At 44.1% G+C, this 22,700-nt stretch overlaps 3 protein-coding genes, 1 long non-coding RNA gene and 1 other non-coding gene across 7 annotated transcripts in view; all 5 read left to right on the top strand.

The window, feature by feature from the left end:
• The window catches only part of LOC135244701 (AT-rich interactive domain-containing protein 4B-like), a 60,774-nt gene extending 56,957 nt beyond the window's left edge, over positions 1-3,817 (top strand). The window contains exon 23 of the mRNA XM_064317201.1: positions 920-3,817. Within this exon, the coding sequence (XP_064173271.1) occupies positions 920-1,059 (140 nt within the window). The 3' untranslated portion in view covers positions 1,060-3,817. The remainder of the gene's footprint in view (positions 1-919) is intronic.
• Positions 3,818-4,712: 895 nt separating this feature from the next.
• Positions 4,713-9,025, top strand: rbm34 (RNA binding motif protein 34). Its single transcript, XM_064317169.1, has 11 exons — positions 4,713-5,047; positions 5,305-5,464; positions 5,684-5,808; positions 5,914-6,127; positions 6,699-6,758; positions 6,885-6,928; positions 7,268-7,351; positions 7,834-7,897; positions 8,035-8,077; positions 8,304-8,422; positions 8,509-9,025. The coding sequence occupies exons 1-11, from the start codon at positions 5,022-5,024 to the stop codon at positions 8,923-8,925; spliced, it is 1,356 nt and encodes a 451-aa protein (XP_064173239.1). The 5' UTR covers positions 4,713-5,021; the 3' UTR covers positions 8,926-9,025.
• A 1,965-nt stretch (positions 9,026-10,990) lies between these two features.
• LOC135244673 (mitochondrial import receptor subunit TOM20 homolog) lies at positions 10,991-15,214 on the top strand. The gene is made up of 5 exons (XM_064317157.1): positions 10,991-11,229; positions 12,240-12,286; positions 12,677-12,758; positions 13,344-13,486; positions 14,148-15,214. The coding sequence occupies exons 1-5, from the start codon at positions 11,106-11,108 to the stop codon at positions 14,190-14,192; spliced, it is 441 nt and encodes a 146-aa protein (XP_064173227.1). The 5' UTR covers positions 10,991-11,105; the 3' UTR covers positions 14,193-15,214.
• On the top strand, positions 13,555-13,686 carry LOC135249578 (small nucleolar RNA SNORA14). The gene has a single exon (XR_010328735.1). It is a non-coding gene; the product is annotated as a small nucleolar RNA SNORA14 (small nucleolar RNA).
• A 1,452-nt stretch (positions 15,215-16,666) lies between the features above and the next one.
• The window catches only part of LOC135244667 (uncharacterized), a 180,067-nt gene continuing 174,033 nt past the window's right edge, over positions 16,667-22,700 (top strand). The window contains exons 1-2 of one of the 3 annotated variants that reach the window (XR_010327028.1): positions 16,667-16,966; positions 20,406-20,517. This is a non-coding gene — a long non-coding RNA (uncharacterized LOC135244667). The remainder of the gene's footprint in view (positions 16,967-20,405; positions 20,518-22,700) is intronic. The other 2 variants (XR_010327029.1, XR_010327027.1) reach the window with 2 other exon arrangements.

Here is a 22,700-nt window from a genome sequence, read left to right as displayed (position 1 = left end):
GTGTTTGCTGTGGTTGCCAAGCTCCACGAAAAATATTTGAACATCCCCGAAAATTACTGAAAAATAAAATTAAACAAAATCAATCACTTGGGGGTTTTTGGAGCTAAGTTCTGCCAGAGGCACTTTGAAGTGCTGGAGTGTTTTGCCGAGAGATTTTGGCGGTTATTGTCTGAAGATGAATGTCCGTGTTTATGGAGTAAATTATACCATTAGAGACAGTCTGTTATGTTCCAAATATTTGGGGTTTGGATTGCTCTTGTCAGAGCTGATCCTGTCACGCTATTCATTTTCAGGGGCGCTGAGGTTTTTATTGCGGCATAGTGCTAATTTTACTACGTATAATGGGTTTTATTGTTGTTCGATTTTGGCAGGAGGGCTATTAAACCTCTCGAATTGGTGGCGTAGTCGGGAACCATAGCTTTTCTATGAAATCATAGTAGTATGAAATCATATTTTTACTGGTTGTTATTTAATACTGGATAAAAAAAAAACATTTAAATACTTCTGAATGTAGAAACCATAGATTGGCAACCTGTCCAGGGTGTATTCCTGCCAATTGCCCAATGCATTCTGGGATAGGCTCCAGCACCCCCCACGACCCTGACCGAGATATGTGGGTATAGATAATGGATGAATGGAGGAAGATGTAGAAGCCACTTTACGTGACTGCTCAACCAGTTCAGATGGAAACGACATCAGCTGACGAGGCAGTGTTTGAACATTTTCAGTTACGTTACCAGTTATATTCAACAATTTTTATTTTTTTTAAAGAGAGTGGACGGTTCTTCCTGTGTATTTCCCTCCCACTTTAAGATGGGGAGGAACAGAGAGGGTTACAGGTAGTGATGGGATCACAGTACAGGAAGTGCTCTGCGACTATGCTGCAATGGTTTGTCTCACGCTGCTCTTCCTCCCTCAGGTGTAGCGGCTGCTTCCTCTTCCTCCTCCTCCTCCTCCTCTCCGTCCTCCAGCTCCTTAACGGCGGCCGTCATGTTGACTCTGGCCGACCCCGTATCGGGGACCACGCAGAACTCTGGGGTGTCGGTGGAGTGCAGGTGACAGGACCCCCGGGGTACCCCCAGCACCCCCTGTGCCCCCCCCAACCCCAAACCCCAAACGACTGACCACACAGACTACTGAGGCACAAAACAAGCTCAACAGAACAAGGAGCACCTTTTCCTATTGACCGCTGTTCTCTTGGCAAGCTAACTCTGCACTTAAGTGCACTTTTATGAAGGAGGTGAGGTGGGGGGGATGGTGGGGGGGGTGGCAAACAAAAAAAAAGTACAACAGACTTGGTATTTTGTTGGTGTTAAAAGATTTTTTTTTTTTTTTAAAGGTTGTTTTCTTCAAGCAATAATTGTTTTCATGTTTCAATTTGCTTTTGTGTGTGTGTGCATTTTTGTCTGCGCATGTGTATGCATGCGTGTGTTTTTATGTGTGTGAGTGTGTGTGTGTGTGTCCGCGTGTGCGTGCGTGCGTGTGTGTGTGTGTGTGTGCGCACATGCGTATGGTAATGGGGGGGGGGGTGTATTTGAATGGTCTTTCACAGAAGAGCTTTCCCAGTAGCTGACTGTAGCCCTGCAATTAAAAAAAAAAAAAAAAAAAAAAATGTTTCAGTTTATTTGGCCATCACAAGACAGTAACCACACTTTTCAAGGAACTAAAATAGACACGTCATTCTCTCACATGGTCCCATTAAAGTTCTCTTCTCCTCTTTCTGTCTCTCCGCTTCTCTCTCTCTCCGTCTCCCCGTCTCCCCTCCATGACCTCCTTCCTTTCAAAGTGGTGCTCACAGAGACTGAATGGTCTGTCGGAAACTCTCCCCTTTGCAGTACAGTACGGCCGGTCGCTTTGTGTCTCACAGACCCGAGCACGCTAGCAGGGGTATCTGAGAGCTCCTAATTGCTGGGAGACCCCAGTGCAGGAGCGCTCTGCACTGCTGAACCTTCCCTGAGAGCCCCCCCCCCCCCCCCCGAATCAGCCGCAGGCCTCCGGAGACGGTTGTTTAGACGCCAGCCCGGCCGAAAAAGCCCCTCTGCGTCTGGGAGTGTGGAGTTTAATTACCTCCGTTCCCAGAATTCGACGTTTTCTTTTTGTTTTGAAGTGACTGAAAACGAGAGGATGGCGGGTAGGGGTGGGGGTGGGGGGGGCATGCCAGAGTGTGTCAGAAAGCGCATCAGTAGAGCTTATTGAACAGACATCTGCTGGAATTCATAGAGCACAACGCAGGTGATGGATACGTGAATATCCATTTAATTTCCATGGTAAAAGCAAAAGATACAACGTATGGAGGGGGAAACCATAACCTGCCAGTCAACTGACTATTATTATTATTATTATTATTGGTGCTTTATCCCTTTGAAGAGTAGGTTTTTTGAAATGTGTTGTCATAATTCTCAGTCGGTGTTCTAGAACTCCACTGATTTCAGTTAACCAGCAGTGATTGTTACATCAGAATTAGAATGTTTGGTTAATGTTGAGCTGTCCAGGGACAGGAAACAGGAAGAAGGACAATTACAGTTACTGATTTGCATATTTCCACAATGAGATATGAGCTGAAATCTTTAGGCTGTCGCTGCAGTTGTATGGGTCAAGTTTGACTGGGCTTGATTTGTGGAGTGGGAAGGTTGGGGCGGAGGTGGTATTACATTGTTCATTCTAAGACAAAAGATTATTCTGTTTTCAAACTTTAGCATTACTTGCTTGTACAAAACACCTGTTTTTTGAGTGACATTCCAGAACATTTTTGCAGCTTGATGTTCTCATTTGCTGAGAGCATGTGTTCTGTCATACTTAGCCTAGTGGCGCCACCTTCTGTCCTTTAAGCTGTACTGCAGTCTCCTGAAACATCCCCCTTGCTCCGGTTCTCTCTCACTCTCATTTTCTCGCTCTCCCTCCCTCCCTCCCTCAATCAATCCACCAATCCACTCCCCTCCTCTCTCTCTCTGTTTATTTGAATCATATTTCAATACTCATTAAAAAATAAAAAATAAACTTTTTTTCCAAGGCACAGTTATACTGGAATTAGTCTCACCTCTGGAATGACCTCCCCCTCCCCCCCATTCCTTTCTTTAACAACAAAAAAAACAAGTTCTAAATTCAGTATATATCACCTGCCAGTTAAAAACAGTGACATTATGCTAAAGGACCATTCAGGAAGTGGAGAGAAACGGTGCCGTGCTCAGTTCTGTAGAGGTCTCCAGTCCCTTTCTTCTTGTACAACACTTCCAGCTCTGTCATAAGGAAGGTGTGTTCTTTGACACTTGCGTAAAAAATTGTATGCCTTTGTAATACATTTGTATATGGAGAAGTGTGTTTCAAGTCAAGCTATTTAATATCTTGCACTGTTAATACTATGTACTTTTCTGTACATACTGTAACTGTTTTAAGTGTAGTTTTCTGTGTACTCCCTCAGAGGGCAAAAGCATGTCTATTTTTCTTTTGTGTTCATTTCTTATGTGGTGTGGGAGTTTCATCCGGTGTCAAGTTTGTTTTTCATATTTTTGTAGAAATGTCCACTTTGTGTTTTTTGTTTTTGTTTTCTCATTAGCTTGTGCTCGTATGAGACGCTTTGTTTTTTTTGTTGTTGTTGTTTTTTAAAGGTGGGTTCAACAAAGTATTTTGCAACTTGTACATGGGCTGTAAAGTTTTATGAATCTTTACAAAAAATGTCTGGGGACTGAGAGAGAGGCACAAAGCTCATAAGGAAGCTCTAAAGTATTTATTAGATTCTGCTCATGGATCTTGTGTAATTTATTGTACAAATGTAAGCAAGAACAGATGCCTCTGTTGAAAATAAATGCCATAGTTTGAAGTCCTTGGTCTGTGTTTATTCCATCTTCCACCCACATACATCTGAAATGTTTAGCAGATGCACCAACCTGCAAAATATCACTGCCATAACTGAACATTCATTAATGTACCCTCACGCACAATTTCCACAAAAGCTACACTGAATTTTTCACTTATATTGGCCTTCACAAGTGTAAGATCTGTCGGACGTATAACCTGTGGATATTCTAAGAAAAAAAAGATGTTGTTCCTTGTACAACCTGCTGTTCTGACCATGCCCAGCTACCATCAATGAGCTACTCTGCACAAAGTCACGCTTGGATTTTCAGAAGGTGCTTGTGATATGAAGGAGCAACTCTCCAAAATTCCTCGGGAGCCAGATTTTTCAACAGTTGGGCTACGCATGTTCGACTTTGAAGATGAGGTAAAGTCACCCCTTCTGAAGGTCAGCAAAGGAGTCCCTCAGGGATCTGTTCTTGGCCCATTGTTGTCTACCATTGATATGAATGATATGTTCTTTTTTATGCTGATGAGATTATTGTCATTATTGTTATTATTAATATTATGGGACAATGTAGGACTAAATAATGTAGGACTAACAATTCTTGTTAGACCATAAAATATAATTACTATCATTTGTAATACTCAAAATAAAGCATAACCATTTTTTGGTTCACTGTTTCAATTATCATGCATGCAATTATTAAACACAAATCTGAAAAAGGTAATGCTCCGTGTTTGCAGAAAACAATTGGCAGATGCAAAAAGAAGGGGGAAAAAGCACGATTTAAGAAGGGAATAATGTGCATTATATTTAATCTTATCATCAGTGTCTTTTTTGCAGTGAAAATACGTCACTTCAGGCTTGCGATTTAAAATTTTTTCCTGGCAATCCTGACAGGAACCAAAGATTCAACTGCTGTAGCAGCCGGAACGTATAATTTGACGGACTGCAAGCTTGTGATCGAAACCAAGCACGCGTGTTTGAAAAGCAACCTACTGTTTGGTTTAAAGTAACAGTTATTTAAACGTTATTATAAAAACATTTTGTTTGTGCCTGTACACGTATATTATGGGTACACCTTTAAATATATAACAACTGAAAATAAGCTTACCAGAAGGTCTCCTGAAACAATTTGAGCTGTCAACAGTGATCTGTTCTGTTTGGCGATTAGTTTGGTTCACCTAACTGTTGCTAGCTATTTGGCTAGCGAACGGGAATAGACATGAAAAAGAAATCTACAGGAAACAGGTAAGTTTTTTTATTGAATAAAACTAATTTGTTTTGATACTGTTGGCTGGCTGACAATAATTTAGCTGTTCGTATATGACGATACCGTTATTTCTGAATAAAATTGCATTTAAACTAATGTTACAGCTGCAAGTATTTTGTGCTTTTATGATTGGATAAAAACACTAAGTATGCGAGAGTGCAGGTGTTTATAAACTAGCTGTTTTTTTTTTTTTTTTTTTGTAAAATTACATACTTTTCTGCATATTGCTTTTCAGCGAACCCTCGGAGGTACCCGAGCAGACGGACAGCTATGTGGTGGGACAGATATCGGGCAGTTTGTTCCCGAAGAAATCCTCATCTGGCTCCGGGCACTTAGCTGCTTTATTCAACACCGAGTCCTCCGCTTCTAGCGTGCTGTTTGTACCTGCACCAAAGGTGAGTTCAACTGGCAGAAAACTACCACTGGACTACATTCAGTTAAAGTTCGATGCAGCCGTTCCTACTCGTGTTGTCTTGCCAGGCTCATAACCTTCCAAGCCAGTTAGAACTCCAGGGTACAACGAGCAGTCATCCATTTCTACTGAAAACCTATATCCCTGTCCACACTGAAGGGCAATGCATGTTAAAATGTTATGTCTTGATTTTCATCTGCAGCCGGTCGCAAAAGCCACAGAGAAGAACACAGAAGATGCAGGGTCTGCAAGACCGGCTGTTCAGACACAAAAGAAGGTGGCAAAAAAGAAAGAAAAATCTGCGGCCGAGGAAAAGCTGGAAAACAGGTGAGTGACATTTTCTCTCTGTTTTTAAAGAAAATTAAATTATTATTTATTATTCAAATACTGTTGTTTAAATGGAGACGGTTGGTTTTTAATCTGCTCTTTTAGGGAAAGCTCTTTGCAAAACGCCGATGTGGAGGAGGAGGATGGGGTGAAGAAGACGGCCAAGAAAGGCAAACGCAAGGCTGCTGATGCGGGGCGAGGGGAGGAAGAGGAGGGGGCGCCGGCTCGGAAGAAGAAGGCCGTCAACATGGCGGAAGAGAGGATAAAGAACAAGAGGACGGTGTTCGTGGGGAACCTCCCGGTCAGCTGCACCAGGAAGGTACGCCCCCCCGCCGCATGTTCGCACTGCTGCACAAAGGCGCAGGACAGCACAGCACTGCAGCAGAGGACAGCCACAGCTGCTGGAAACACTGGCAGTCAGGGACAGATCTGTAACTTTGTAAATTTGTGCAGGGGAAAAATATGATAGTGCACATACACACCTCATCTCTAGGGGCCCCCTGGACCAGCCAGTGCTTGGGAAATCTTTTCCTGTTATAACTCCCTCAGTTCTGCCCCTGTTGGCAGTAAACCCACAACCCACAATTTTTAGCCCCTTAGAGATGAGCTGGGTTTTAAGCAGCATTATGAGGACACAGTGTGTTTGTGGTGGTGTGTGTTTTCTCAGGTTTATGCAGCATTGTGGGGACTCTGTGTTGTGGTGGTGTGTGTTTTCTCAGGTTTATGCAGCATTGTGAGGACTCTGTGTTGTGGTGGTGGTGTGTTTCCTCTGGGCTTAATCGGCTGTATTAGGGCGCAGCGTGATTGAGGTGGTGTGTTCACTCAAAGTTTAAGCAGCCCTATGAGAACTGCTGGTGGTGTGTTTTCTCATGTTTACGCTTTACCTCCAGGCCCTGCAGATTCTCTTCAAAGAACACGGCCAGATTGAGTCCATCCGGTTCCGCTGTGTGGTAAGTGCATGAATGCTGTGAAAGTATACCGAAGTGGTGATTTAAAGAAAAACATCTGGTAGTATTTGTGTCTGCTATTTGTCTTAGCTGTCAGGTGCCTTATTAATTGGTCTTATTTTACTGTAGACACGGGAAGACCCATCCATCTCCCTGAAAGTGGCAGCTATACAGTAAGTGGTCTGAAGCAACCGGATTTGGCCCGTACAGACTTGCATAGAGACGGCAGAATGTTAACAAATCATTACGTTTTAATTTCAGCATTTAACAGATGCTCTTATCCAGAGCGTCTTACACTGATTACGTTTGTACGTACTATCCATTTACACAGCTGGATATTTATTTAAGAAATTCAGGCTAAGTGCATTGCCCTTGGGTACAACTGCTCTACATTGTCGCCTACATAATTGAAGAGTCCCCACCATGAATTACTACAAATCGTGTCAGCGGAGTGGAAATTGTGTTGGTAATGCATTTGCGGTTGTTAATGAGTCTAATTGCTTTCCTTGCAGGCGAAAGGTCCATCCCAAACGACAGAACATCAACGCCTACATTGTTTTCAAAAGCGAAGAAGGGGCAGAAAAGGCATTACTAAGGTGCAGTATTGAATTCAGCACCCTGTTATACCAAACGGAGGCAACCAAAAACCTAAATTAGCTCGCAACTTCTCTGGTGATTACTTATTCATTTCAGATTAAACATACTGCATTTAATGTTTGCTCTTGTAATTCTGTACAATGTACCAGCTAAATCAGAATCAGAATCAGAATCGGGTTTATTGGCCAAACACGCTTTTTACACATGTAAGGAATTTGACTCCGGTGCACAGTAACTCACATTGTACTTACATTCAGCAATGTCGATAACAACAATGACAAACGACAACAGGAGCAGGTTTTACCTGCGGCACTGTACCGAGGCAGCCGATCCTGGCGCCATCTTGATCTATCCTATAAATTGGCACTGAAGTACCGCGGTGACCGGTGCTGTTCCGGTGACCAGTCGCTCAGCTTGTAGCCGCCGCCCCTCAGTGTGGATCATTAGCTCTTGTTAGCGCCACGCTCCTGTTCTCCCGCAGGAACGGCCTGGAGATTGAGAAGGGCTTCCACATCCGAGTCGACCGAGCGTCCAAATCTACTGCCGTAAGTCCCGCAGCAGCACGAGGCCGTTTTCTCTCTCCTCTACCCCGAAAATGACTGTCAGCACTCGTGTAGCCTCGTGCTTAATGAACTGGAGCAAAGGCAATTTAATCTGAGGCTTGGATCATTGTGTTTTTCAGCATGATCACAAGAGATCTATATTCGTTGGAAATCTACCATATGGTAAGTATCCCCACCTTAATTTAGCTTTGCTTTTTTTTAAGTGATTTTTTTTCTCCTCATCATTAGGAGAAAAGAAAGTGAGGCAGGTGTTCAGTCCTTGCTTCATTTTTGGATTGTCAGTGACAACATAATTTTATAAATATGAATTTAAAAAAAACCCTCAACTTCTTTCGGCACTGCCCTCCTGTGGCTGATTTGGGTATTACCTCCCTCTCTCGTTTCACAGACGTGAACGAGCTTCCCCTGCGGACTCACTTTGAGGATTGTGGGAAGGTGGAGGCTGTGCGTCTGGTGAGGGACAGACACTCCGGGATGGGAAAGGGCTTCGGCTACGTCCTGTTTGAGGTGAGAGGACAAGAGCCTCCTGGCCACGTGTACTGTTTTTTTTTTCCTCGAAAGGTATGAATCAGTGTTTGACTCTTCTGCTCCAGAGCGCAGATGCAGTGCAGCTGGCCCTGAAGCTGGACGGCTCTGAGCTGGCGGGCAGGAAGATTCGGGTGAAGCGCTCCGTGAAGAAGGAGAAACTGAAAAAGGCGGCCCCAGGGAAGGGCCCCAGAGCCGGAGCCGCCAAGAAGCCCGGGAAGGGAGACGCAGCCACAGCAAAGGACTCTGGGAAAGCAACGGGGCCGCAGAGGGGGCCGAAAGGGGGGTTGAAAGGACGGCCTGAGAGGGGACCCCAAAACAAGCCCTCCTCAGGCCCCCCTCAGCGTAGGCTGGGCAAACCGCTCGGGGGGACGTCTTTTAAGGGGGAAATGGCCACTCCTGGGGGCGACAAAGCCAAGAAGGGCAAAGGACCAAAGAAGAAGAAATTCAAACCGAGGAAACGAGATCAGGCTGTCCACATTTGAAGGGTGTGCGTCTTCCGCTCGCTTAACTTATAAATATTAATAGCTAACACTTCTGTCGTTTTGACGGACCCAGAAATAAAAGATTTTTTGTTATATAGAAGTACAATGTGTCACTTTTTATTAATGGTTATTTTAATGATATCATGTTGCATAATGTCATAATGCTGTGCTTTGATGTACAAGGGTTGATGTACGATGCTTGCAAAGCCGTAGAAACTCACCAAATATTTCAGAAAATGTCAAATTTAAGCTTTTGTGATTTTTTTTTATTACACTTCTTTGTGATTATATTTCTGTAATGGATTCACGTGGCACAAACTTTATTGAAAAATCCCATTTGTGTTCACCAGCTGTTTAATGCCTTTAAAATGTGGGGTAATGCCTTATGTTCATCAATCACAATTGGATTTCACTGAGCTGGATCGTATTCCTATTTTATTAATCTCTACTGAGATTGCACTACATTCACGTAACAAGAAGTCCCAGACGGCCCATTTGTCATCAACAATTCTTTATTGAATAATAAGAATAAATGAGGATTTATGTATACCTGCAGCAGGTTCAGGGTTATACAAAATGCAATGTATTCTTTGTGGAAGGCACACTGAAGTTTTACGTACCTTACACAGGTAAATTAAGTATCCCAATTACATTTGGTGTTGATTATCTGGGGACCTATTAAAGGTTCAGACTGGTAGCATGTCTGCTTTTCACTGTCTATGCCATCTTATAAGATTCTGCTCCAGTTCTCTTAGTAGAGCCTGGAGGAGCACCTGTCTTTTCACTGGGCTCTGAGATACACAAGCCACAGTTATTGGGATAGCAGGTATGCTATCCACAAGTTATGGTTTGGCGGGGCATGCCCCATACCTATACAGCACCAAGAGTATTGCACTTTGCAGGGTTTCCTACTGCAGAAATATTACCGGTTTACATTGCAAGAGGCAATAACAATGCAGTTAATTCTGAAGAGTTCCGTCGGCGGCAAGGGGAAGCGTTTTCTGCTGGAAGGTTGCCATGTGAACAGAGGTTCACAGGAGGAGCGGCGGGAAACGTCCTAGCGGTTAATTAATTTAGCATCACGCAGTCAAGCAGACGTCAATCACTCCAACAGGAGGTGCGCGGGTGACTAATCACTCATTAGTCAATCACATTTGGACCTCGGTCAGCGGGTCCCATTAGTGTACTGTATCATGCCTGCTCACCCTCGGGGCAGTCCAGATAAAACAGAAACCCCTAAATTACCTCTTTAGTGCCTATGCCTGTAGGTGTTGCATTTATGCATGCGTGCGTGAGTGAGTGTGCATGTGACTGTACATACTGTAAATTAAGTAAATTCTAGATAAAATTTTATCTTCCCAGAATATTGCTTCTCTGTACTGAACTCAACTAAAAGAACTCGAAGCTGAACAGAACCTGACGGTTGGTGCGTTACCTGGAACACTCCATTTAGAGAACATTGTTCACATGTTCTTTGTGAATGTTTCGGAAAGTTAAGGCTTTGCAAAATGACCGTCCCCTGGTACGATGCGATGTACCTGTCAATTGACAGAATGTCGATCAATCAGTCAAGGTCAAATAACGTTAGAGAATTCAGATGGACGAAGTATTCTGCAAATAATTCATTTACATGTCCTGGTTTGGTTTGGTTATTTGTGTAGATAAGATGTTTTAGCTGCGAAGCATTTTTATGTTTACGAAAATACGAGCAATTAATATAATCACGTTGATAACGACTTGTTGACAGTCAGATATATAAAACTAATTCCTTTTACGTTTACACGACATAGATTATGCTGTTTAACTGCGAGCAGGAGCTTGTTCAAATGCCGGGGGAATTCAAGTATGTCTTGTACTAATTCCTGGTGGGAAAATATACATATTTTTAGTTTATTAAGATATAATACATTATAGAAATACTTTGTAAATGTACCATAATTCTTAAAAGTGCTATGTATGTATTTGTATTGACATTATTATTATGAGGCAAATTTAAGCATTTTTTTCTATCAGGCGATATTTGAGGACAGCACAACTGTCATCTCCATCAGGAAGTTGGCGATCATTGGGTCTTTTACCCCGTGGCTTGTTCAGGCTGTGTTGGGGGTCATGTGCTCCGACTAATTAAACCCCTAAATTTTCATTTTCCGATAGCTCAGAGAAGCCCAGACATCAGAGTGATGATGGGCGGTAAAACAAGCGCGATTGCTGCGGGGGTCTGCGGGGCCCTGTTCGTCGGGTACTGCATTTACTTCGACAGAAAACGGCGGAGTGACCCCAACTTCAAGAACAGATTGCGAGAACGTGAGTGTTGCTGTGTGGGACAAGCGAGGGGGTATCTGCATCAGATACCCTTGGGCCCAGCTCTTAAACATATACGATCTTACGAGGTATGGGAATATGTATGGCGATCGGTTACGGCAGGTCCTTGGCATATCGAGTGTTTTAATATTGTTATCGGTTAGCTAGCCAGACAAGGTGAGCTAGTAGTCCTCATTAACATCAAGCAGGGTGCTGAACGGGTTGCTGGTTGCAGTAGCTTGGTAATTGACTAGCTTCAAACGAGTGTTTCTACAAGCAAGCAAACACATTTGGGGGAGAACATGGGCAGAGATTTGACATTAGCTGCTAAATATTTTAAAGATGGATAACCGATTCGCGTCCGTCACTAGTTAGATGGATGAGTGGGCTCAGGTTGCAAATATTTAAACCCACAATGAAAACTGATTTGCAGCCACGGCTACTGGAACATTAGCTTCGTTGTGACAATATTGGTTGTTGAATGTCTCTAACATTTGTTTTAGAAGTGCACAGCTCGCTTGCAAAGCTAATTGTGCACTTCAGCATCCAAAAAGACAATTTTCTGACGGCACCCATACATTCAGTCCTTATTCTCCATGCGGCTAGTATTTCGCAGGAATTCATGTTCTTCCCCAAGATTTGCTCAAGCTAACACGATTAACAGTAACAACATTTTCAAGGTTGTGCAACTGTGATGTTATACTTCCATTTCAATTTTCAAATACTCATCATTCTCAAAACCCCCCACCCCACCTTACTGGTCTGGACACATCTGTTACACCTTACTGACGTTATCTTTCAGGTTAAACTGGTTTCAGGATTAATGCAGAGAAGATGCACATCATCTGTGAATGTCTTGTCATTTTTTCTGATGAATTAGCAAGCAGTTTAGTTATTTTTAATATACAAAGGTGCAAAAATGCACACCTTTGTGTGTGTGTGTGTGTGTGTATGGGGAATTGGGGATTTGGAAGTGGTGTTGGAAGCATTTAGTAATTTAAATGTCTTTGCAGGAAGGAGAAAGCAGAAGTTAGCAAAAGAGAAGGCAGGACTTTCAAAGGTAAGAAAGCCACCCACACACCTATGGAGAACACAATGCGTTGCTACTATTCTACCCCTTACTAATGTAGTATATTCCTCACTTTAGAAGCTTACATGAGGTTTGTTTCCTGTGAGAAGGTTGAGTGAGGTCTGGACTCTGGTTAGCTGAGGTTTAAAAGGATGCATTCCATTAAATCTGCTACAAAGTCAGAGGATTTACCTGGTTAATCTTCATACAGTCTTTGTAATGTCTCTGGCCTGCCATTCAAAACTTTGTCACTATCTCACTGTGAGAGCTGTGGCACGGTAAATTTGATTGGTCTATAGTTGCGTTTTGGGTAAAAAAATGTAGTGTAATGCTAGGTTGAGAGCTGTGTATTTGAGCAGCGTTTCTTGCTGTTTGTTCCAGCTTCCTGACCTGAAGGACCCAGAGGCCGTGCAGAAATTCTTCCTGGAGGAGATTCAGCTTGGGGAGGAACTGCTCGCCCAGGGTAACAACCCCTTTCACCTAACATATAGCTATTATATAACGTGAATTCTGTCGTAGATCAGATATATTATTGTGTTTTTTAAAAAGCATTTTCAAAAAATGTGTTGTTTGTAATGTGATTGTATGAGAATGCGAGTGAGACAGTATCTGAAACAAATTCCTGGAGAAGTGATGGTGCCAATTAGTTTGTCCCTTTATCCATCGTTTATGATGATTTGGTCCTCCTGCACAAAGGGGGAGCTGTGGGGGTGTTTTTGTGCTGGAATCCACTGCTCACTTTCGCATGATGCACACATGGGAGTAGCAAGAAAACCTGTGCCTGCCCTCTAGCTGTAAAATCTCAGGACATTTTTTTAAAATTACAAACAGCACAAATGCAAGGGATGGAAACTTTTTAACTGCAGGTGTAGTCAAACAGATCTCAAACTGTACTCAAAGTGCACTTCTCTTAAACCTCAAAGAAAGGCCTCTTTGCTAAACATCCGCTTGTCAGCATAGGCATTGATTTTTGCTTCTTGTTCCTCGTGTTCTCTGTGTTCCTGACCTCTGACCCTTGACCTTTGACCCCCTTTTCGCCTTCCTTCAGGAGACTACGAGAAGGGCGTGGATCACCTGACCAACGCCATCGCCGTGTGCGGGCAGCCCCAGCAGTTGCTCCAGGTCCTGCAGCAGACCCTGCCCCCGCCCGTCTTCCAGATGCTTCTCACAAAACTACCTACGATCAGCCAGGTGAGGGCGCCAGAGAGAACCGGTGGCGGGCGGGGAGGGGGAAGCAAGGGGTTAAATGGAGTTACTGGGTGCATTCTTCAAAACCCCCCGGTAGCTGTCTTTAGCTGCCGGGACAAGGAGGAATGCTAGAGGAATCCTAGAGTAAAGCAAGGCTGGGGTCGTTAACTCAAACTCTCAGCCATTTCAGCTCTTGGACATTCATATTTTTATCTCTTATCCTGAGAGACTGAAAAAGTTGTATGCTTGTTGACCTTGAGTCTATTTTAATTTTTAAAAAATTTGGATGGTTAACAGACCTTGGTCCGTTGATTATTCAAATTTGAATTCTTTAGACACCCATAAAAATCCTGCAGAGCGTGGATGGCTCTAAAAGCACAACCATTTTCACCAATATTCAGTAAAAAATATTTCTTTCAAGTGATTACACACTTAGGTTATTAATACACTTTATTTAAAAAAGGGTATGAATAATCAAATGTGCTGGAGTGTGTTCGTATATTAACACCATCTAAAAGGTTAAGGCTGCCAACCCCTTGCGTGTTATTGGTTCCCTTAGCTGGGGCACCACTGGTCTTCAGCTCAACGGGCCAATCGTATCTTGTGTTGTGCGTCGCGGCTGCAGTTCCAAATGTAATGACTCCTCCCCCTTTTCCCTGCACAGCGTATCGTCACTGCACAGAGCTTGGCCGAAGATGACATTGAGTGACAGGACGGGCCAACCCCAGAGTAGAGGGGCCTCCCCGCTCCCGCCCCCCAAATTTCCCAGGACCCGGAGCTCCGCAAACAGAGGCTGCACCCCTTTTTCTCCCAGTATGGGAACCCCCACCTTTTTTAAAGTAACCTGGCCAGTGAGATTTGGCCTTTCACCAATAATTGGTTTCTTAAGATAGCCCTCATTTGCTTTCATGATTTATTTTTTTTGGTCCCCCATCTGCATGAGTGACAGCTCGTCTGTCTCCCATTGCATTTAAAAGAAAAATGATTTTCTTGTTGAACTGACTCCTGCCCGTGTGATGTATGAACAATGAAAGGGGCAAAAAATAAAAAATGAAACAAAAAAAAAATCTAAGGACTGATTATGGCATGCGCACGCTACACGTACCCTCATGACTAAAACCTCACTGGACTTGATTTAAAAATTAATTTAAAGCCGCAAAGAAATGACTGACCCTCTAAGTATTTTTGTCTTTTTTCCCCCCTCCCCCATCTTCCTTTCTGTGTTTATATCATAACAACTTGCAGCGCAAACGGTTGCGCTGCTAGTTGCGGTGATTAAAGATATGCAAGTAGAATACCGCCTGTCATTCACGGTTGTTTTTCTGTCCTTTGTTCAAGCCCGGGCTGAAGTTTACACACATTGTGGCTTTTTAAAGGAAAACTTAATTATGGACACGGAGCAAGGCGAGCACTGCATATTCATATTCCTGACTGTATCAACTGCTCTGAACACTATTGTGCAAAAAAAATAAAGAAAGAAAAAAAAGGTTTAAAACTTTTAAGAACAAATTATATGATGCTGGAAAGAAGTATAAAAACGGTTGTCTTTTATGGAATCCACCTCAATTTAGAAAAGAACAGTGGTGTATGTTTTTTTTGTTTTGTTTTGTTTTCCCTTGATAGGGAAACTTTTGTTTTTATGTATCTAACTTTTCTAAGGTCAAGTCTTGTAACGTGAGCCCTTTCTGTTTATTTGGAAAGTCATTAAAATAAAAAGTGGAATTATTGGTCTAGTCTTGTCCTTTTTTGTGGGGGGGGGTTTGCTTTACTCTCTTTTGCTGCTGTAATTAATTCTGTTCTGATGTTAAAGGGACATTACACCCAAATTTGATGTCATTCTGTTTTATTGATCCCTTCACTGCTGGAACATTAAGAAAATCGTATCATTCTAAGTTGCAGTTATCTATGTATCCTATTTTTGTTGTGTCCTGCGTCCACAATGCATTTCCTTCACACAGCTGTGCTTCATTATTACGTTTGAAAGTAGGCGTGGCCGCCCCTGACACTAGAAACGGTTCGGCTTTATCGCAGGACTAGGGAGGGATATCTCTTGATTGGCATGTTGTAATTTTGTCAGGTATTTTAGCGTGCAGGTGAATATACCATCGTAATCGGTTTTAGGGTGAAATTCCTTTTATGTTACCCGAATGTTCTTCAAAATGTACGATGGTGTAGGGGGTTGGAATGTGCGGCCTGTGTACGCAAACCTTTATACCACGGTTCCTCCGTTTCTTCATGGAAATAGGTCAGGGACCCTCAATCTTATCCAGAAAGAGTCGATGTGGGTACAGGCCTTTGGTCCAACCAAGCAGTAACACACCTGATTCCACTAATCAAGGTCCTTAGAAAAGACTCTATTGGTTGATTAGTAGACTCAGATGTGTTTGGTTGGAACGAAAGCATGCATCCACAAAGGATAAGACTGAGGACTCCTGAAATGGATTATTTCTATTTAAAAAAGCAAGGTGGGCAAACATTTTCCTTTAAAATTTATAAACAATGGATCGGATCAATACGACGTTTTGCACGTAAGCGTAAAAACATTTTATAAAGATACTGTTATTTTAATTTTTTTTTATTTTTTAAAGATACTGTTATTTGTTTGAATAATTCTGGCGAAAATACGTTTCACTTCGAAATCAACGGAGGAAATTAACAACAAATAATAAAACGGATGTATCACGCGTAGCCACCAGGGGCCAGTAGCGATCCATGATTCATTTTTGTGACCTCTGCGAAGACACCATAACATTACCGAAGTATTTCCCCCCTCCCCAATAAAATTAAATACATAAGGCATATCAATTGCCAGTAAGGGAAAAGCAAAATTGTCTAGACTACAGAGGCAAACAGCCAAATAAAATACAGTAAAACATTTTTATTAATGGCAAAAACGTGTATGGATCCTAAGAGGATTTTTAACGCCAATTTTTGTTGAAATATTTCTGAATATCCTAAATTCGAAGAATAACACGATTAGATTTTTTAACTAGGCGACATAGCAAGCCTTTCCCTTTCCGGTATGCCTACTTTATGGAACATTTGCTATGTGAGCACTTCAGACGTTTCTGGCCAACAAGGTCACACAAAGTGAATAGTCATGACTAATATCAGAATATGTCTGTTGCTCTGCGCAAAATAACCACCCGTGCATTCATGCGCTGACGTAAGAGCAGGTGATGGGCGTGTCGATACATTGATTTGCCGCCGCTGTTTCTGGCTCGGCTGTGTGTGATGGCCAAACAGGCGTGATGCCGTTACATATTTAATAAATAAAACTAGACTAACGGCCCTCCAAATGCTCCTGTTCTGTGTTTTCCCCCTGGAACTGAACGGTGTCAACAGTTTTAGAAACACTGGGCCGACCAGGGCTCGAAGGTTTTCGCTTTTTCCGCCGCTGTCCGAGGAATACTGGGTAGTTTGACTAAATCACAGCCCGTACAGCATCTATCGATAAGTTGCAAAGGAGTGCACGAAAATCAGGTAGGCAAAAAGATACAAAGAAATACCGAGCTACACGCTGCCTCAGTTGCTTATGTATGAAGTGAAATGTGCATTTCTCCATCGCTACAGGAGTGAATTTCAGATGTTCTGTATCTTAAGACAAGAATCTTCAGAGTTTACCCTTCCACCTTTCACCCCTCAGTCAGCGAGACTGTAAGGTAACGGGCTAAACCCTGGAAGGACATTTGTGCGCACGCACGGCGCAACTGAACTGCAGATCGTTGCGCACCAGACCAGATTCCTCTTACTTTGATCGGTGGTGAATTCCCCAATGCACGAGAGCCTTGTCTGTGAAAATAAACGGGCCTTGAGAATGTTTTAACATTCATCTGTGACTTCACACTAAACACGGACATGACGTGAGCATGCTCAAACTCACCTGACTGCTTTGCACGTCTCATGTACTCTTGTTAAAGGGAAAGTTTACTTACTCTGTGCATGTTTGTAATAGACACTGTTTCACTGCCACCCTGTTGAGAGAGCCAGCAGGGCCTGGTGGATAATTCACACACACACACACACACACACACACACATGCATGCACTTGCGTGCGCGCGCACACACTCACGTACACGCTTACATGCCTGCGTATGTGTGTACATGCATGCATGCGTGTACGTGTGTGTGTATGCACGGAGTGTGTGTGTGGTGTGTGAATTATCCACCAGGCCCTGCTGGTTCTCTCATCAGGACTGTGGTGAAGCACAGCTGACTGTGAAAAGAGGCCGGGCGGGCGGCGGGGCGCGGGGGCGGTTGGTGAGCACAGACCGGTGAGCTTATTCAAGTCTGTCCCCCGTCTCTCTGCGACCAGACATTACCGAGAGTTCCTGGAATTTGCGTTTGAGAAACCGCAGCCGGCCGGCCGGCATTCCCCTGGCTTCCAAACTCCACGATAAGACGAGCCGAAGGTTCGGGAGGCTCGCCGGAATGGAGATACGTTTGGTCGAGGGTGTGACCAAATCCTTTGGGCCTTGTTTTTTTTTTTTTTTTTTCCTCCTCCACAGCTTTTCCACTCTCATATCAAACCCCCCCCCCCACCCCAGTCTCGTATATCGTGTTTCGAGGAAACCATGCAGCCCTCGTGCTAAGCCAAATGACTTCACCACTGGTGGGGGGGGGAACCGTTGGCTGACCCTAACAGAAGAACGGTGCCCTTGTTTTTAACGATGTGGATGCCGATCCATGGCTTTCTGTGCCCTAGTGGTCCTCAGCCCAGGGTCTGCTGAGGTTCTTCTTTTAATAATTTGCCTTAAAATCAGCAAGGTGAGATGAATTGACGGTGTAAATCAATCTCTGTAATTGATGGGTTACGTGCAGAGGGTCAGCAAACACCAGCAGGCCGTACAGTACTCCAAGACCAGGGGTGGGCTTTTTTTCGGGCAGAGCCAGACCTGGTGATATGTGGATTCTTCTTCATTGTGGGGAAAAATACGTAAACCTGGCAAAACCAAAAAAAAAAAAAAAAAAGGATTAGGTCAGTCAACTTGAGTTGGCAATGCTGTCACCAGACCCCCTAATCTCCACACACAGGATCTGCAGGAAGGCCTGTTCTCCTGCCCTTGTTTACAGACTGACAGTTGAAGGCTCTTAGTAGTGAGAGTGTGGCCCTCTTGGGGGTACCTGAATTTGTACCCATCCACCCTCCACCCCTCACAACAACAAGACATCTATCCTGAGGCACACCACTTAGCTCCTCGTACATTGGGCTGTCATGTAAGAGCTGCACACTGGGGAATAATCTGTAGCCGTTCAGCAGTGACGCACAACGTTCCCCGTGGGGGGGGGGGTCGTTAGCATAACCCCGCGCTGAGACAACCGCGGCTGGCCCTTTCAAGCTCCGCGGCCCTGCGATCGCCAAGGCCGCTGACTCAGCACGGCAACTGTTGCCGGCGCGGTGACTCGCGTCTGCGGCCCGCCGTAATTATCCACGCCTTATCTTCCTTTACAGCAGCGGGCTCCGTCACCATGGCCACCGCTCATTAAGGACGCCATGGCAATGATGACATGGCTAGCCCCCCCCCCCCCCAAAAATGCAAGGCAGATTACCCACAGACTTTTAGCGAGGCAGCGGTTCTGAAGCAGAGGAGTCTGTTGTTGAAACAGATTTCCCCTTATACTCAGCCTGTCTCTCTCTCTTTCCCCACACTCTCCGTCTCTCTCTCTCTCTCTCTCCCCCCCCCTTTTGCACACAAGGGAGACAAGCACAAGGTGTTTGGGGGGGGGAGGGGGGGCCTCTATCCGCAAATGATGTCTGTAATAGTGCAGGCTTGGAGCATAAATCGTACAAGGCCATTCGCAGAGTTTGGGGTCGGGGCTGCCCCCAACCCCCCCCCCCCGGAAGACGGTGTAATTATTTATACCCCCCGCCCCCCTCCCCTATCCTCTGCAGCTGTTATTTTATGAGACTTGGCAGGCTCTGTCTGGTGTTGAGGTCCACCAGGAGACAGGAACTCAAGTCTTTTTTTTTTTTCTTTTTTTTTCCCTCACCCTCCCTACAATCGGAATAAAATATGAAAAGAAGCTGAACCAGAGCCCAGAAATGTTGGATGGAATAACAACGTGAATATGGACAGACGGACGGACGGACAGAACTGGGGTACTTTCTGTGTGTTTTTTGGGGTTTTCCCATTCCGGAGCTGTTTTACTGGGATTACGACTTCTTTTCCGGGAGGGGTATTGGGGGGGGGGGTGTGTTGTCAGGCTCCAGCTCCAGCCCAGGCTGGTCAGAGTGAGGAGGGGGTGGGGGGGGCGCTGGGGGACAGGGGGAGGGAGACAGGGCTCTGTGCCACATCCGGGCTTGGCTGGGTCAGGTCGCACCCATCACTGGTATTCTGTCTGGAAGGAGAGAGTGCAGCCTGTGCCAGCCCCCCCCCTCCTCACCATGGACACTTGCCTTCTTGGTGATTTAACGTCCTGGTCCTGGGGCACTCCTCCCTCTCCCCCCCCCCTCCCCCCAGCTGTCCTTCGCCGAAACACAGAGCGGCCTTTTCAGGGCCCCAGACGAGGTCGTCAGAAAGGAAATGGCGAACTGCGGCGCCACATCAGCAAGGCGTGGCGTCTCCCTGGCCACGCCCACGTCGCTGGACTAATGCAAAAAAAAAAAAAAACGAAAACAAAACGTTGAAATCGCTGTGATTGAGGCACAGGCAAATTCACAAATGAGCAATTTGCAGTGTTGGCTAAAAATAAAATATTTTACATCTAATATTGCATATCTTCCTTTTCCAATAATTTGTATATTTTTTTAATTGGCAGGTTGCTCCCACAAGGTTATTGTATGGCTGTGTTTTGCAGTTAACCATGTGGAAGAGACCTTGCTTGCCCGATTTATTATTATTGGGTTTTCTTGTTGCTGTTTTTGAAAATTCAATTTTTTCTGCATTTTGCAGTTTTATAAAATTCATCTTCTGTATTTCAGAACCAGACCCTCCCATGATGCAACAGTGAGGCCCGCCCTGCCTTTTGGAAACCTAGCACAGCAAACCCGCCAGAACTGGACAAGGTCCTGGATCCGGTACCCTGAAGAGCAGGTACTGACACCTAAATGGTTTCTTCCTTTTCTTAAGTTTGTTGAAGTAATATAGACTGGGTTAGCAGAACGTTGTTTTTTGAATTGTCTGTTTGTTTATTTTTTGCTGTGCGCGTGGGGAGCCGTGCAGCCCCATCCATTTTGCGAGTATATAGAAAAGAAGCTACTGTGTTAAAATGGCATTTGAGTATGAAATCAGCGAAGGGACCTAAGGTCCCATTTTAATATCTTGAGATCGCTCGTAACATTGGGCGGCCTGTTTGACCTTGCAGTGCCTGACGCAGCCAGTTTAGGGAACTGAGAACTTCCGGGGCTGTTGCTGCTGTAAAAAAAAAACGACCGCTACATGCTTCCGGTTTTACACCCAGCTGGTGTTCTTCTGAGGTCCCATGGCGATGAACAAGCTGTCACAACTTCCTGGTTACAGTTGGCTTTGATTCCGTTCATGACCGATTTAAGTAGAGCTTTAATCACATGACCTCTACAAATGTCTGCACAATAAGCATCTACGACGATTGCTATGATTACTAACTACTTGGCTGTTCTAGTGAACGTTCACTTATTAGCCTAAGTCGAAATGTTTATTTATTTATTTATTTATTTATTTATTATTGTATTCTTTTTGAACGGTTTCATTATAATATTCCTCTGAGTTATTAATCCACAACTTGCAAATATTGTAACTACAAAAATAAGTGCCTCCTTCCATATTTGGAATGCCTTGTCAACATTCAAACCCCCGCCCCCACTCTTAATTTACCCTCGTCCATGTTTTCAATGAAATTTCCCTCCACATATTTTTCAAACCCCTACTTTTGTCTATACAGCTCTGTAAATACGATCAGGTGAAGTTTCATTAGAAATGTACAGCAAATGGGCTACTACAGTGCAACTGATGGATATACTAGATCAACATTGTTGGCAGTGTTTAAAAAGCAAATATATGCACATCATAAAGATTTCATATAGGCTTCAGGGAGGCTTCATACTTATTCTCCTCTAGGGGGCAGTAGTGCGACATCTGTGTTCCTTGCCAGCGGTATTTGGTTTGATGGGTGCTCATCTTCAAAGCTGTGTGGGCTGGAGGTTCTATCAATCTATGCAGATCTGTAACTTAAGATTCTTTAAAATCGTACCACTATAATGCAGTTTTTACTGATTAAGACAAAGGTTTTAACAATGGAGTTAATCACCAAATCTGCTATAACAAGGACGCTATAATTTTAGTGTAATAATAATGAAAATAATAACTTCGTTTTGTTGAGTTATTCCTTATTGATATTATTCGCAAATTACCTCACATGGGATCAACGGGCCAAAATCTGTGGTCGCAGCATTCACATTATACAATTATGGTGTACATTTGCCGGTGGCTACTTTACTAGTGATGAGCTCCTGTCTGCCTAAGCAATTCTAAGACTTAAATAACACTTTGACCACATGGCGAGCATAATTTACAAATAATATTGCGAATAACGAGTGAGTGTGCTGTCAACCCTTACGCAATAGCGTGGTATTCAGAAGGTGATTTTGGGAGTAACCATAAACGTTTTTGGAATGATGATGACCTAACTGCGCACTGCGCGGAAAATTGGTGCAGCTCATTTTGTGGCAGAACGTGCATCCATAGATGGGAAAAATATGCACGGGACCGTCGTGGCTGAACGAGAATGTGAGCGTCAGGAGTCCCAATAAACTGGTCATATTTCACCCGGGCGAACGGATGAAAATCCGACTGTGCCTGTAAAACATCTCGACAGAAAGCCGCGAGGTGATCAGGCATGGTGTTTTCAACAGGGGTAGCTGTTGCTCCGGGAAACGCGGCGCTTCGCACGCCAAGTTGTGCAGAATCCCCTGCGAACAACAAGCCGATTCAGGCCGCGCCATTTACAGTAGGAACAAGAGGGTAAATTAAGAAGGACGAGAGAAGCATGGAGGCAGAAGTGTTTTGGAAGCTGACGGAGCAGGACCGGAATTTTCTCTCAGAGTAGGCTGTAAATTATCGGTCCTTTTCCATTAGCGGCTCCCGTGTGAGCTATGTTTGTTGTCACACTGCTGCCTGACGGGAATATCTCCTGCACGGATTTGACGCCATGGATACGAACAATGAACAACAGCGCTGCCAGAACAAAAAAAAAAAAAAAAAAAAACTCGGTGGCTCTGGGACTTTGGGGCTTTTGAACC

The sequence above is a fragment of the Anguilla rostrata genome, chromosome 2 (genome assembly GCF_018555375.3).
Source record: "Anguilla rostrata isolate EN2019 chromosome 2, ASM1855537v3, whole genome shotgun sequence".
Taxonomy (NCBI): domain Eukaryota; kingdom Metazoa; phylum Chordata; class Actinopteri; order Anguilliformes; family Anguillidae; genus Anguilla; species Anguilla rostrata.
The sequence above is the reverse complement of the archived record's forward strand: the minus strand, read 5'-3'. Positions and strand labels throughout refer to the sequence as shown.